Source organism: Talpa europaea, assembly GCF_964194135.1.
Source record: "Talpa europaea genome assembly, chromosome: 12".
Lineage (NCBI taxonomy): Eukaryota > Metazoa > Chordata > Mammalia > Eulipotyphla > Talpidae > Talpa > Talpa europaea.
This window is the reverse complement of record NC_140079.1, coordinates 64,740,142-64,753,543: the sequence shown is the minus strand read 5'-3', so window position 1 is coordinate 64,753,543 and position 13,402 is coordinate 64,740,142. Positions and strand designations below refer to the sequence as shown.

Here is a 13,402-nt window from a genome sequence, read left to right as displayed (position 1 = left end):
GTGCTTGGCAGTGACAGGCTGCCACTTTTCTCTAAGGTAAATTCTTATTTGAATGCTAAGAGACTTGTGTTGATCATCGCTAGATGCTCAGCCCCTCATTTGCCTGTGTGATAAAATCTCCACACCTTTTTCCCACTTCCTGGTTGGGGGTGGGGATGGAGATAAACTGACTCATTATTCTCCAAGGTCACATCACTCAGGCTCCAATTGTCCAAACTCTGTTTTGTTGAACTCTGCTTGCTATAGTATTTCCCTTATGCATTATTTCTCTCTCAGATGGAAAAGTCTATTAATAATATTTATTCTCTATAGGCTTTAGAAATTCCTTAAAGCAGTGTTTCTCAACCTCTTGTTTTTCCATTATCACCTTCCTAAAGATACTTTAAGATTTTTTCCTAATTGCTGCTACCCCTCTATGAAATTTTGCTCTACAGATAAACTGGGTGTGTGTATACATATGTGTCTGTGTATATGTGTCTCTGTGCATATATATATATATATATATATATATATATATATATATATATGCATGTATATCTCCTGAGATCTCTCCTTGGAGGAGAGAGCACCCCTATTGAGAATACATGGTCTGGGTTTCTTCAAGAAATTCTCTTATAGTAGCTATAAGGGAATTATCTGCCTCATATTTGCTGTTTTGTGAAAGTTTTGAAAGTGTTTTGTTTTGCTTTGCTGCAGCCCTTTGTGTTAAGAATTTACCCAGGATGCCTTTCCTGAGAGAACAGAGTAATTACCTATAATTGTCTACAGATCTTAGTTCCTCAGGGTCTCCTTTGGGAAAACATAGAGTTTATATCCAGGTGACTGTAGCCCCTGGAATAAAAACATCTTTATGTTTGGCCTAAGTGACTACATTTTCAAATGTGACATTAGAACTATTTTCTGTTGCAATAAGTTTTTAGGAGAAAAGCTTTATTGCCCTGAATTGGAATATATAGCTGATATCCAAATTCTTTATTGGATCAGTGCTCCCCAGGATGGATAGAAAGGGAGGACAGCTGGTTGGGGTGCCTGAGAGGAAGGGAGAGGAAGGTAAAGTAAGGGATTACACATGTATAGGACTTCCTTAGTGGGTCCAATTGGGTGCAGTTCTGTGCAGGACCAGGTGAAGGAGTAAGAGAGAGCAAGAAACCTCACACACATGTCAGGGGGAAGGTGAGTCAGGGGCAGCCTATAGAGACCACAGTGAGCTCAGGTAGGTTTACTCTGGGGAGTCCAAAGAACTATTTAAATGTGTGAAGACTTCCCACAGATGTCATCTGTGCCATTTGTGTCATTAGAGCCAAGATGTGAGGGTCATTGTTTAGTTTCTAGAAAATGTACCATCTTAGGAAGGCAACCAGAGGTAATGACTTTTTTTAAAGAGCAGTTCCATTTATGTTCAAAGCATTTTTGTTAAATCAGTCAAGGAAGATGCACATACATTGAGATTTAATCTTAAGAGCATGCTGTATTTCTGGTTGTTTTGGGTTAGCCAATCTTCGTCATTGTGACCTTGGGCAAATGGCTTTTTTGAATCTCTATTTCCTTATTTATAAAAATATGGGTGGGAATCCCTACATTCTTGTGATATTGAGAGGATTAGACATGATACACAAATTTATTTCTTCAACTGAAATTGGGTGGAACAGCACGATTTTCAAACCTCTGTCCGGCTTAGATTCCATAGCTTAAGATTTGTAATATGAACTTGTCTTTCTTTTTTGTAAAAAGTCTTTAAAAGACTGTTTCACAGCATGTTTACTATAGTGTTCAGAATTTAACTTCCAAAAATAAATAGCTCATGTTTTTTTTTTTTTTTTTTTTTAATTGCAGTTTTTCCACTACTCCCAAGGCCAGGTGTATCCTGGGAATTATCCACCGTTTAAGGGCAGAATCACCTGGGCTGGTGACCTCGACAAGAAAGACGCATCAATCAACATAGAAAATATGCAGTTTATGCACAATGGCACTTATATCTGTGATGTCAAAAACCCTCCCGACATTGTTGTCCAGCCGGGACACATTAGACTCTATGTCGTAGAGAAAGGTATATGCTCAAGTATTTTTGCAGGAATGACACAGACCCCTTTATCTTGTGTTTACTTGGAGAGCAAGTGTTCCATTTCTGGGTGTGATTGGAAGGGGTTTTTCCTCTCTATTTCCATGGATCTGTGTTTTCACCGAAGACTCATTCCAACAGAGCAGCCAGTTCCTCCATTTATGTGCATGGAGCCCTGCTTTCTACTGAACCAATTTCTAGAGTATTAATTTTTCTGTGTTAATCAGGAGTAAGACCAAATTCATGTGTGATAAGAGTGTAGGGGTGTGACTGGTAAAGAGGGACATGAGTACTGTTGCCATATTCTCCCGGAGAAAATTTTGATTTTATAAAAACTGTACAACTATTCCTCCCCCCAGTTTTTTGTTTTTTTTTTTTTTTTTGAGAATGAACATTAAGTGCAGGTTGCAGGGTTTCATGCTGAGACAATATCTGCTTTGTTGGAGAGTAGCTTGAAATAAAGTCACATCTCCAGTTTTTCTTTGATTTCAGAGCATTGAAAGAGACTGTACAAATGACATACTTAGTTCTGTAGTTTATTCCTTATTAGCTAATGTTTATTTGTACGTCATCCATTCAATACCAGGATGTCATCATTTGCATAATGAAAAAGGGAGTGGTAACTGCTAAAGGGAGACACTTGCTTATTAAATCAATTAAGTTCCGTTATCTCCGTAACAAGTACCCTAAACATGCTTTGTTCTTCCTCTAGAGAGCTTGCCGGTGTTCCCCGTGTGGGTGGTGGTGGGCATCGTCACGGCCGTGGTCCTTGGTCTCACTCTGCTCATCGGCATGATTCTGGCTGTGCTCTACAGAAGGAGGAACTATAAACGAGACTACACTGGGTAATAACCTCTGCTTTCTGTGGGAGGGAGGGAACCGGGGTTTATGCTCTTTACGGAATATGAGTTGTGAAGACTTAACTATGGTTTGCTTCCAGGTCAGAATTGTGCAGTCCCCTTAGGAGGGATCGTGGACAAGCAGAAGTCAGGGTCTGCTATTAAATGTGGGATCTGACACTAATCCCTATTTCTTTCACAGGTTTGCTAGCACAAATACCTCAGCACTCTGTGCTGCGCACTTCAGTCCCACCCACATTGCAGTTATATCAGGCCACGACATACCTCCCCCAACATGAGCTTAGTTTGAATCTGTCCCTAATAATCTCTAAGGGTCTTCTTCTCAGTTAAGTAAATATAAAACTCTAATCAGAAAGAGTCGTGCGAATAAGCTACTCCCACCCAGTGTATTGATGCATGGCTTCTCTGTGCTGTAGTTTTGTAAGCAGTTTTAGTGCTTTGGTCATTCTCAAGTGCGTGACTGGACTCATTCAAACTGGGATAACGAAGGGAGAACACCCACTATACTGGCAGTAAGGAAGAGTAGAGTTTCTTTTTGTATGTGGCTTCTCATAGAGAACACCTTTGAGTACATGGTTTGGGATCTAATTGAAGGACTTTCTCTTTTCCCACTCCAGCTGCAACGCTAACCCAGTAACCTATGTAGAACTCATGTGGTAAGACAGAGTGAAGGTTGGATTCAGGCTGACATGGCATGAGCTGTGTCCAGGCACTCCTGCTAACCTTGACCGCCCAAAGGGACTGTGTTCTGAGGATCACATGTCCTGACTACCCTGCTGGTGGAAGTGGTGGGAAGCTCTCTCTTTTGGGCTCTGCTGCTCTAGTTTTTAGGGCTGCTGTGTTTAATGACTGAGTATTACTTGCCTGGAATGCTGTTTTGCTGACTTTATCTACCCCTTGCATGATGAGTGTTTTATGATTAAATATAGCTGCAGTGTTGATTTTCAACATGAAACTAATCCAGAAAAGTGACATGACAGTTTCTGTAGTTCGGCTTTTGGGTTAATGAAGGGGCAGAAATATGTGCCTTAGAATCCTGCATGGCATCATGAATGCTGCTATTCTTCTTACTTTGTTGTTTTTTTTTTTCCCTTTCCCCGCCTTTCTGCCTTGGTGTGCCAGGATCAGATCCTGTTTACCTTCCACTTCTTAAGAAAAGCTGACTTAGACGACACACTGGGAATAACAGGGCTGGGTCTCCTCTTCCACTCCCATTAGACACATGGTAACTAATCACATTGCAGTTGCTGTTAATATTCATGTGTGTGCATTCAACCCATCTCTCTTGTTGACAACTAACCAGCTGGCTCTGAACTAACCCAACAGCCATTATAATTTGTCTACAAATATGTTATCTGTTTGTATTGAAAACATCCCAATGAAATTGGGTTGTCAATGAAATTGGGTTGTCAGGTTACGTAGAGATTTTGTGGCCATCTGAATATGTATGTTCCACATGTAAAATGCTTGTGTGTATGTTTGTTTTAGTTTCCTGTTTTTGTTCATGAATCATTGATGAATAAGACCCCCTTTTTGTTAGAATACTCAAACCATTTTAGGTTGGGGCATATAACTACCCATTAGAGAGAAGAAACAGTTTGCAAAATGCATGGGATGCTTTGATTAGTAACAACACTTTAAATGTGAGCCTCACAAGAAAATGTCATAGAGGATTTAAGCTCTGCTGATGACACACGCTATGAGAGAGTACCTTATGAGTTCTCTCCTGGCATTCACGTTCCCTCACTTATTCAGATTGAGCTTCTCAGTAAAGCACGTCACTGAAAAAGCTCAACCTGGGTGCTGTGGCATTCCTCAGTTTTGTATCATTCATGGGTGGTGTCCTGGGTTTTCCTTGGACTAGTTGTGGGTTTGTGAGGTAAGAAAACATGGGGAACTAGGGACTGAAAGGGACAAGATAAGCCAAGATAACAAGCCTGGATGCACATCTTTTATCTTTGAATTATATTCAGAAGAGGTTTGCTTTTCATAATCACAAAACCAAATTGCCATTAAGAAGGTTAAATTTGCTCCTTTAAACTTTTATACCAGAGGAGGGTTGATGGCAGTGAGGAAAGTCAAAATAGCAAAAGGATAAGTGTATATTATAGATAGGACCCCATCTAGCAGATATCGCTTTGTAAACTGGTTGTACCCCACTGCTGTCTGTGGGGTACTCTCCATTAGTAGGTTTCCACTCTCCATTAGTAGGTTCTTTGACTTGGAAGAATAAGTGTCAGGAATAAAAAAGCTTTGCAAGATATGTGATCGTTTTGATACTCGTTTGTTTTGTTGTGTTCTGTTTTTATACATTTACTGCTTCATCTTGCCATCACTTGCCTTTCTATATTTTTGTTTCCATTTATTTTAATTTTTCACTTTACATTTGTTCTCCAAACTGCCATCTCATCAACTGCAGTACATCAGAGAGTCTGTCACCGGTTAAACAGGCTCCACGGAAGTCCCCCTCCGACACAGAGGGTCTGGTAAAGAGCCTGCCTTCTGGATCTCATCAGGTAACCACTGATTGCAGTTCTGCCCCTGGGCTATAGCCAGTGCTCTGTCACTTCCCTAGCTCTGTCACTTTTCTGGGTGTAGGAAAGAATACCGGCTGTGAGAGCAAAAATGTGAGAAACAGAGGGAAATAAGAGAACTGTTTGGAAACTAAAAGCAAACATGTGGGGAAGAATCTGACCTGAGGAAAGGTTTCCACCAAGCCAGCATGAACAGATGGTTTATTAATAATGTGGCTCCTCTGACCCAAGTGGAATAAGGAAATGGCTTTGTCAGATGTAAAAGTCTCCCTTAATTGCTCAAGGAAATAAGTTTAATGTGCTAGAGTCTATATTGAGGTGCTCAATAAAACAAGGAATTAGCAGGAAAAGTTGATATTCTTTACATTGAAAATAAACCAGAAGAATTATTTTGTGTGAATTCTTTAGAAGAAACTGAAAGAAAACATTTATCAATAATCAGTAGAATTGATGAACAAGGAAAAATTTTGGTTTCTAATTCTTGTAGAAAGTAAGAGATAAAATCTTTTTATCTGTAACTTAGCACAGTATCTAGTACCGGGATTAATACTGTGTTTTGGCCATGCTGTGATAACTATGCTTGTAGGATGGGAGGAATTTCACTCTGTTCTTCTGAGGTAGAAGCCTTCTAAGCAATTTGGCCAGCTTTAACTTTGCTCTGAGGGGGTGTTGGGGATAGGATGAGTAAAATGGATTTAAGAGGAAGAAATGAGTAACTTTTATGGAAGAAGAACCCATAGTCTGTTGTGACAGGAACTTTATTGCCACTTTGCGGTGGGAATGCGATGAAGAGCACAGTAGTCATGGAGCAGGTTTGCAAGGCAAGACTCTGCTACTTGCCATTTATTGAAAGCATACAGGCTAGTAAAAGCTGATCACAAGACAATGGTATGAGGAATAAAGTCCCGAGGGTGGGATTAGAATGGGGGACAAAGTTTTACAAGGAACAGAGAAGGGGCCATCATGACCACACATCAAAAGACATTTGTGCCAGCAAAGTATTTGATGTTATCACAGCAGAGTTATCCTGAGACCACCATGGAGATAGTCACATAATCAGGTCAACAGCTGCCTAGGTGTCCCCAGGGACCTTGCCTCGTTATATGGGCTACACTCCATAGGTAGTCAAGGAATGCTCTGCTGTGATTTGCAGATAGTAAATAGGTCACAGTTGCCCATGAGTGGCCAGCTAGTTGTCAACTCATAGGAACCCACAACAGTCTTTTTTTTTTTTTTTTTTTTTTTTTTTTGCACTGGGATGTAGGCCAGAGTTGTGGTGGCGGGGAGAGGGGGAATAGAGAGGGGGTGTGAGAGGATTCACCAGAGACAGAGTGGGGAGTGGGGAGCAGAACAGGCGGATCTACTGAAATACACAGTTGAAGGGAGCAGCAAGTGAGACAAGAATGGTCTGCTGCTCCATCTGTGGTTTAGCTCCCTGGCTGGGGACTGAACTCAGGTCAGAGCAGTGATAGAGCTGAAATTTAACCCCTACGCCACCAGGGAGTCCCAAGAACCCTTAGTCTTATTCTGCAGTTATTATATGTGGTGAGGAAACTGAAGCATTGTGATAATTAAATTATTAAAAGCACATACCCAGTTAGCAACAGAATTGGGGCTAGATCCCAAGTTTTATACAGTCTTCTACAGCACTGGGCTCATTACTTATAGATGGGAATAGGGTTGTGGATTAAAAGCATGAGAGTTGCAGATAGGCATAACATCTAAAGAAACTTTGGAAACTGTCTTCTGCCCTTCAAGTGCTGTGGGAGTTGTTTTCCTATTGAAAACAAACTAGAAAAAAAGAATGGAAACAATGGAGTTTGGACATTGGAAAGCAGGTTCTGTAGCACTGATCCCTGGGGAAGACAAATAAGTGAGCCTTACACTTGTCTCAGTGTACTGCTTCCATGCACTTTCCAGGCTGCTCGACAGAGACAACAGAAACCGCATAATTGTCTTATTGAGTGGAGGAGGCAGGCCAAGGTGGCTAGAATCTATGAGGCAGAGTACTGAGAAGAAGCTAAAGAGAGAAAGCCTCAGATCTAGAGTGAGGGCCTTATGAGCCTTTCACTGAATACAGATTTATGATGTATGGGAGATAACTCATTCAGAGCTGAGAAGGAACCACCTGAAAAGTAGGAAGTTGCACAATGTCTTGAACTCATACAGGACTGGGAACAGTTTGTTCCTAAAAGTCGGAGTGGAGATATTTTATAATGTACAGGATATTTGGTTGGAGTGCAACATTAAGGATGTTAATGACTTAATAGTGGGGCTAAATTATCACCAGAATATGGAAATACTATGGGCCCACCATAACAATGCTTAAAAGGAAACCTTTAAAGAATCAAACTAAAAGTAATTTAGCTGCATGCAAGAAAAAAATCCATCACTCTTTACAAGACTACAACAAAATCCAGCATTCAACAATATAAAATTTACAATGTCTGGCATCAGTCAAAAATTACCATGCGCGAAAATAAAACACAGAAATGATAGAATTCATAGACCAGAACTATAAAACAAGTATTATAAATCTGACAAAATTAAGAATGAAAAGGAAAGCCTGACATAATGAGGAGACAAATAGAAATATAAAAGAGACCAAAATGGAGCATCTAGAAATGGAATTTCTAGAAATGAAAAAAAAGAAACCATATTAAATGGCATAAAAACAGATTAGACACTATAGAAGAAAATATTAGTAAACTTGAAGACATATAAAGAAATAAGTGCCAGACTATTATTTCTTTATACAATAAAGAAAATTTTATTGTATAAAGAAATATGAAAATAATTTTTACATAACTTGATTATATTGCTGTTAGTAGGTTTTTCCATTTTTGATATATAGTCATTCCATATTATGGAAAATGAAGGCGGGTCAGAGTCAGAATTACCTTAGTTCTCTTTTGCCGACCAACCCTTCTTCCCAACACACTCTTCCATAAATACATGTATCTTATATACACATGCCACTTCCCAGAATGATTTATCTCACTGTAGACAAGCAGTTATTTTTCAGTATTACCCGTACCCATCTTTTCCACCACTGTACTACATACATTTGTTTTCTGATACAATATTTAAAAAAATTTTTCATGGAGCTAATTATACCTTGTTTGTTATTTGCTTACTTTATATATCTATACATATATTTATATTCCATCTCAAAATTCTCTAACTAAAAAATCTGTGTACATTAAAAACATCACATTTTCTTTTGGTTTCATTCTATTCTTGAAGGCATACCTGTTAGACTCTTCTGATCTTTTTTGCACTTCAAGCTGCTTTGTAGCAGTCATCCTGCATCTCATCTCCAAAGGAATTTTCTTCAGCCTTCTCTTCTTTTGAGCCTCAGTTCTTCACCTTCCCAATTTCCATTTTCTGGTGGGGCATATCCTCCATAACTTCTTGAGAAGGAGTGCACAGGAGATAAAAATTTGAGACTTTGTATGATAAGACACTATCATGACCAAAGATGTCCTTCTCTTAATCCCTGTAATGCACAAATTGTGTTACCTTTCTTGTCAGAGGGGATTTTACAGAAGTGATCTAGAATCCCAAGATGGGAGATTTTCCTGGATTACAGGGTGAACTTAATGCAATCATGAGCATTCTTATGAGAGAAGAGGGGGAAGAAGGGTCAGAGTCATAGAGATTTGAAGATGGAAGGGATCATGAGCCAAGGAATGCAGGCAGCTTCCATAACCTAGAAAAGCCCAGAAAGTGACCCTTCGTCAGAACTCCCAGAAGAAACAAGGTTCTGCTGAGACCTTGGTTTGAGCCCAGTGAAACCTATATCAGACTTCTGACTTCCCAAACTCTAAGAGAACACCTTTTAATTCTCCTCTCTCCAGATTGACTGATAATCAGGTTGGGTCAGATTCCAGGTAGGAAATCATTTCTCCCCACATAACTGATATTTCTGGCTCCCAATAATAAGATGTTGATACTATTCTGCTTCCTATTTCCCTCTCTTACAATCTTTCCTAGCCCTTGTATGCTGGAACTTCATAAAATTGTAAGTCTTTTTTCCTCATTGTGCTGACTACTCAGGGGGTTCATTCAATTTGAAAACAGTATCAGATTTTAGTGTATTTTCTTCCAGTATTCTTTAGAATTTTTCCTCCTCCCCTTTTCTGTTCCCTTTTTTGGAAAGTCCTGTTAGGAATTGGACCATGTCTTAGATCAATTGTTTAGTTTTCATATTTTTCCTTTCTGGCAGTTTTGTTCTGCTTTCTAGAAAATTTCTGCAACTTCATCTACTTTGATTGAATATTTAATTTCTGTTTTTTTTTAACTTTCAAGAGCAAATTCTTATTCTCTAATTACAATGGTCTATACTTGTTTCGTGAATACATTGTCTTATCTTTCTGAACATATCAATTTTTCTTTGTTTTGTATGATTTTGTTTTCTTTTGTTACTTGATTTTACTTTGTTGCTTTTGAATTACCTTTTTTCTTTCAGAATTTCTATCTTTCATGATAGAACTTTTCTCAAATACCCTGAATTCCTTGGTTATCCATTCACATTTAAGGCACTCAAATTCTGATCAGAAACTCTTTACAGCAAGGAAGTTTATTGGGTAGGGAGCTTCATTGTTTGTCTAACATACTGGCCAGTTTCATGGATGTGCTTATTCTTTTCCCTGAGGTAAGTCAATTTCTCCATAAAGAAATGCTCTGATTTCCTGCTTGAGAGTTGAGCAGAGACAGGAAAGAATGGGGCTTTCTAGTTAGTAAGCATGCCTGCCACCCCATTTTCAGTTCTGACAACGCACCCCACTGCCCTTGCTGTCCCTGAGTCAGAGATTTGGCTTGCTTCTCCTGTGAGTAAACCCCTGGGGTGCTGCACAGGCGTGACTATGTATGTGATCATTGCATTTTCTGAAGGTTGGTGAGACTTGATTCAGCCATTTTGTTGATCTGTATTGTCATTTTTAATCATTTGCAATATTAACACCAGATTGGCTTTGAGAGTAAAATCAGTATGTTCCTCAGGGTTGAGTTGCTGAGTTATATACTCTGCATTCAGTGTAGGCCCACTGAAGACCTTGTCTCTCCCATAAGTTTTCATAGTAAGTTTATCTCCCAATAGTTGTTTCATTTTAGCTTTTAGTATTTTGTTATAAGGGTGTAGATGCAGCCAGGGAAAGGATTTATAGCCATTTTTACAATCGAGCACATGCATAAATACCTTCCCCTATGAACACACCTGAAAACTCCTAATGAGTCTTTAGGAATAATTACATAGGGCTATACTTTCCAGGAAGTTACAAAATCTAATTTCGAAATCTGACTTATCTTTGGAAGCAGCTGTACCAGGGAGCAGTTAATTTACCAGAAAACATTTTGTTTTCATTCTGTCCCTAGTAGTAGAAAATAGAAAAAACTTTTATTTTATTTTTTTCCTGTTTTCCTTTTGGGTTGGCATTTAACTTGCAGCCTACTGAGAACATAAAGGGTCTTGATTTGAGTTGGTATTAACAGTGGGATCTATTATGTTACCTATGACAGGCGTATGCATATCGCATATAGACAAAAGACACAGTTTGACGATTTGATTTTCATGATCAATTCCCCTTCAAGAAGTTGAAAGCATATTTATTTAACAAGATGTCCATAATAATGACTAATGTATATTGAGTGCTATTTGTTAGGCACAGCCTAAGTGGCTTATAGATTCATCTCATTTAATTCTCATAACTACCCTTAGAGGTATGATACTGTTATTATTGTCATTTTAGAGATTAAAAAAATGCACTGAGGTTTACAATTATGAGTAACCTCATGGTTACAAGTGCTACCATGTTTAAGACAAATATCTTCTGAATCCAAACTGCAGATTGTCCAAGGTCAAATGGGTCTGACCTTTGGTTGTTAATTTGTAAGTCCACTTTCAGATGCACTGTTGTATAGCCTCACTCCTGTAGGTGTAATGTATAAGGTTTGTCCCATGTGCAGATATTGAAGTGTCTGAAGGATCCCAAGTCACCCACTAAAGGGTACAGGGTGTTGAGGTTCCCAGATGGGAGTAGGGTACTTATTTTAAACCACATGCTTTTGGCTACTGAGCTTAGGATTTTAACATTAGATACTAATGCACAATACCAGATTTCTCACAGAGAGTTTCTCTGGGTTGGGAGAAAAGTAGATTTTTGGTTATATTGAGCTGGCCATTTAGAACCAGGGCTGCTTTGTTGTTGCGGTTTATGGTTTGAGAATCTCTGTATTGGAAGGGACTGTAATGGTCATGAAGCACAACCGCCTGTCTGATGTTTGAAACCCCAGACTATGCTCAGATCTCCTGCCCCCAAAAGAAGAGGATTCATTCTGTCCCATCCTTCTCTTGCTCTCCTAGCTGAAACCCCTTCCTTACTGCTGAGGTCAAGGTCATCCCTCTGCTTTGGTCCACCTAGGGTTTTTCTTTGTATCTCTGTACCTGGTGGCATTTGTGTTTTTCTTCTGAATTTTATTTTCAAACATGAAAACCAGGTATCTGATCTTAGCTGTCAAAGAATCTATATATTCTTTGGGAATCTTTTTTTTTATTAGTTATAATAAGACCAGACTAAAAGAAGGGTGCACTAAGTGGCTATGTGAAACAATATTTGAAATGTTTTAAAGTACCTATTAGTCTAAAGTGACCACTTCAAATTGGTTGTATCTTTGAGCAGTGCTGAGCATGTTGGTTTCTGACGTGTGTCATTCTGAGGTCTCCTGATTTTAGCGGGTCTCTCTCAGGTTAGCAGAAGTGCCGGTCTTAGTCCTTAAGACTCTGATACCAGTTACAAGGGTTGAGGAATTCTGTGACCGATATTAAGACAAAAATAATTCCCCAGAAGGGGTATTATGTTGTAGAAATTTCCAAGCAGATACAAAAGGAGTCAGGATAACATAATAAATCTCAGTGTACTAGCTTTAACCTTTGCAACGTATGTCCAGCCTTGTTTTAAAGTCAGTCCTAGACATACAGTCCTAAGAAGTCTTGAAGCCATTCCAGAGAAGGAACTCTTTGCTCTGGAACTCTAATGTCATCTGAAGGGATGTCCAGTTTTCCATTCCTCTCACTCTCTTTCTCTTTTCCAGGGCCCAGTCATATATGCGCAATTAGAACACTCCGGTGGACACCACAGTGATAGGATTAACAAGTCAGAGTCTGTGGTGTATGCGGACATCCGGAAAAATTAAGAGGAGACTCAGATCATATCCTAAGCAAGAAACAAACACCAACTGGACTCGTGCAGAAAATGTAGCCCATTACCACATGTGACCTTGCAAACCTGGGCACGGACAAGCACATGTTTATTCTTAGAGGGAAGAAAAGCTGTGTATAAGGGATATGTATAAATATTCTATTTAATCTGATGTGAGGAGTCAATGTTGCATGATGGAAAGATGGTTTGATTCTACTCGCCTATATGTAAATTGTCTTGCTGACTTGTACTTTATTTCAGGGTCATTTACAATTGGGAAAATTCAAAAACATTCCTATCACCATTGTTTAGATATGGTTTGCCTTAATGGAGCTGGTAGCAGTTTCTTTAGTATTCCAGTAGACATGGCCTTTTTATCTAAGGGCTTAACCAGTCATAGCACTTATCGTAGTTGGAGAATGGAAATACTATGATGGAAGCTTATCCGGGGTGGTTTTAACCCAGTGTCAGCACTATTTGGCTGTAGTTTTTGGAAAACACCCATTTACTATGCCACTTGAAGATAGCTGGAAAAGTTATGTTGTTGTTCTCTCTCTAAAACACAGGGCAGGTTTTAACTTTATCTGCTGTGTAGACTTACTTTAACCTGACACCCTTCAAGCATATCAGTTTGTGGATTCATCCCAGCAAAATTAGCAAAGGATAAATGTGAGAGGTTCTTTCCTTCTAGGTACCTTGAGATCAACAGCCTAGGGAGAGTGGTTGTAGAAAACCCACGCCTTGCTGGAG

The 13,402-nt window shown here is 39.2% G+C and overlaps 1 protein-coding gene across 2 annotated transcripts in view; it reads left to right on the top strand.

Moving 5' to 3' along the window:
* MPZL1 (myelin protein zero like 1) overlaps positions 1 to 12,647 on the top strand; it is a gene marked incomplete at both ends in the record, with an annotated part of 50,886 nt that extends 38,239 nt beyond the window's left edge. The window contains 4 exons of one of the 2 annotated variants that reach the window (XM_084250860.1): positions 1,834 to 2,047; positions 2,772 to 2,904; positions 5,339 to 5,435; positions 12,546 to 12,647. In XM_084250860.1, coding sequence (XP_084106986.1) covers positions 1,834 to 2,047; positions 2,772 to 2,904; positions 5,339 to 5,435; positions 12,546 to 12,647 — 546 coding nt within the window. The remainder of the gene's footprint in view (positions 1 to 1,833; positions 2,048 to 2,771; positions 2,905 to 5,338; positions 5,436 to 12,545) is intronic. The other variant, XM_084250859.1, reaches the window with a different exon arrangement.
* Positions 12,648 to 13,402: the final 755 nt, after the last annotated feature.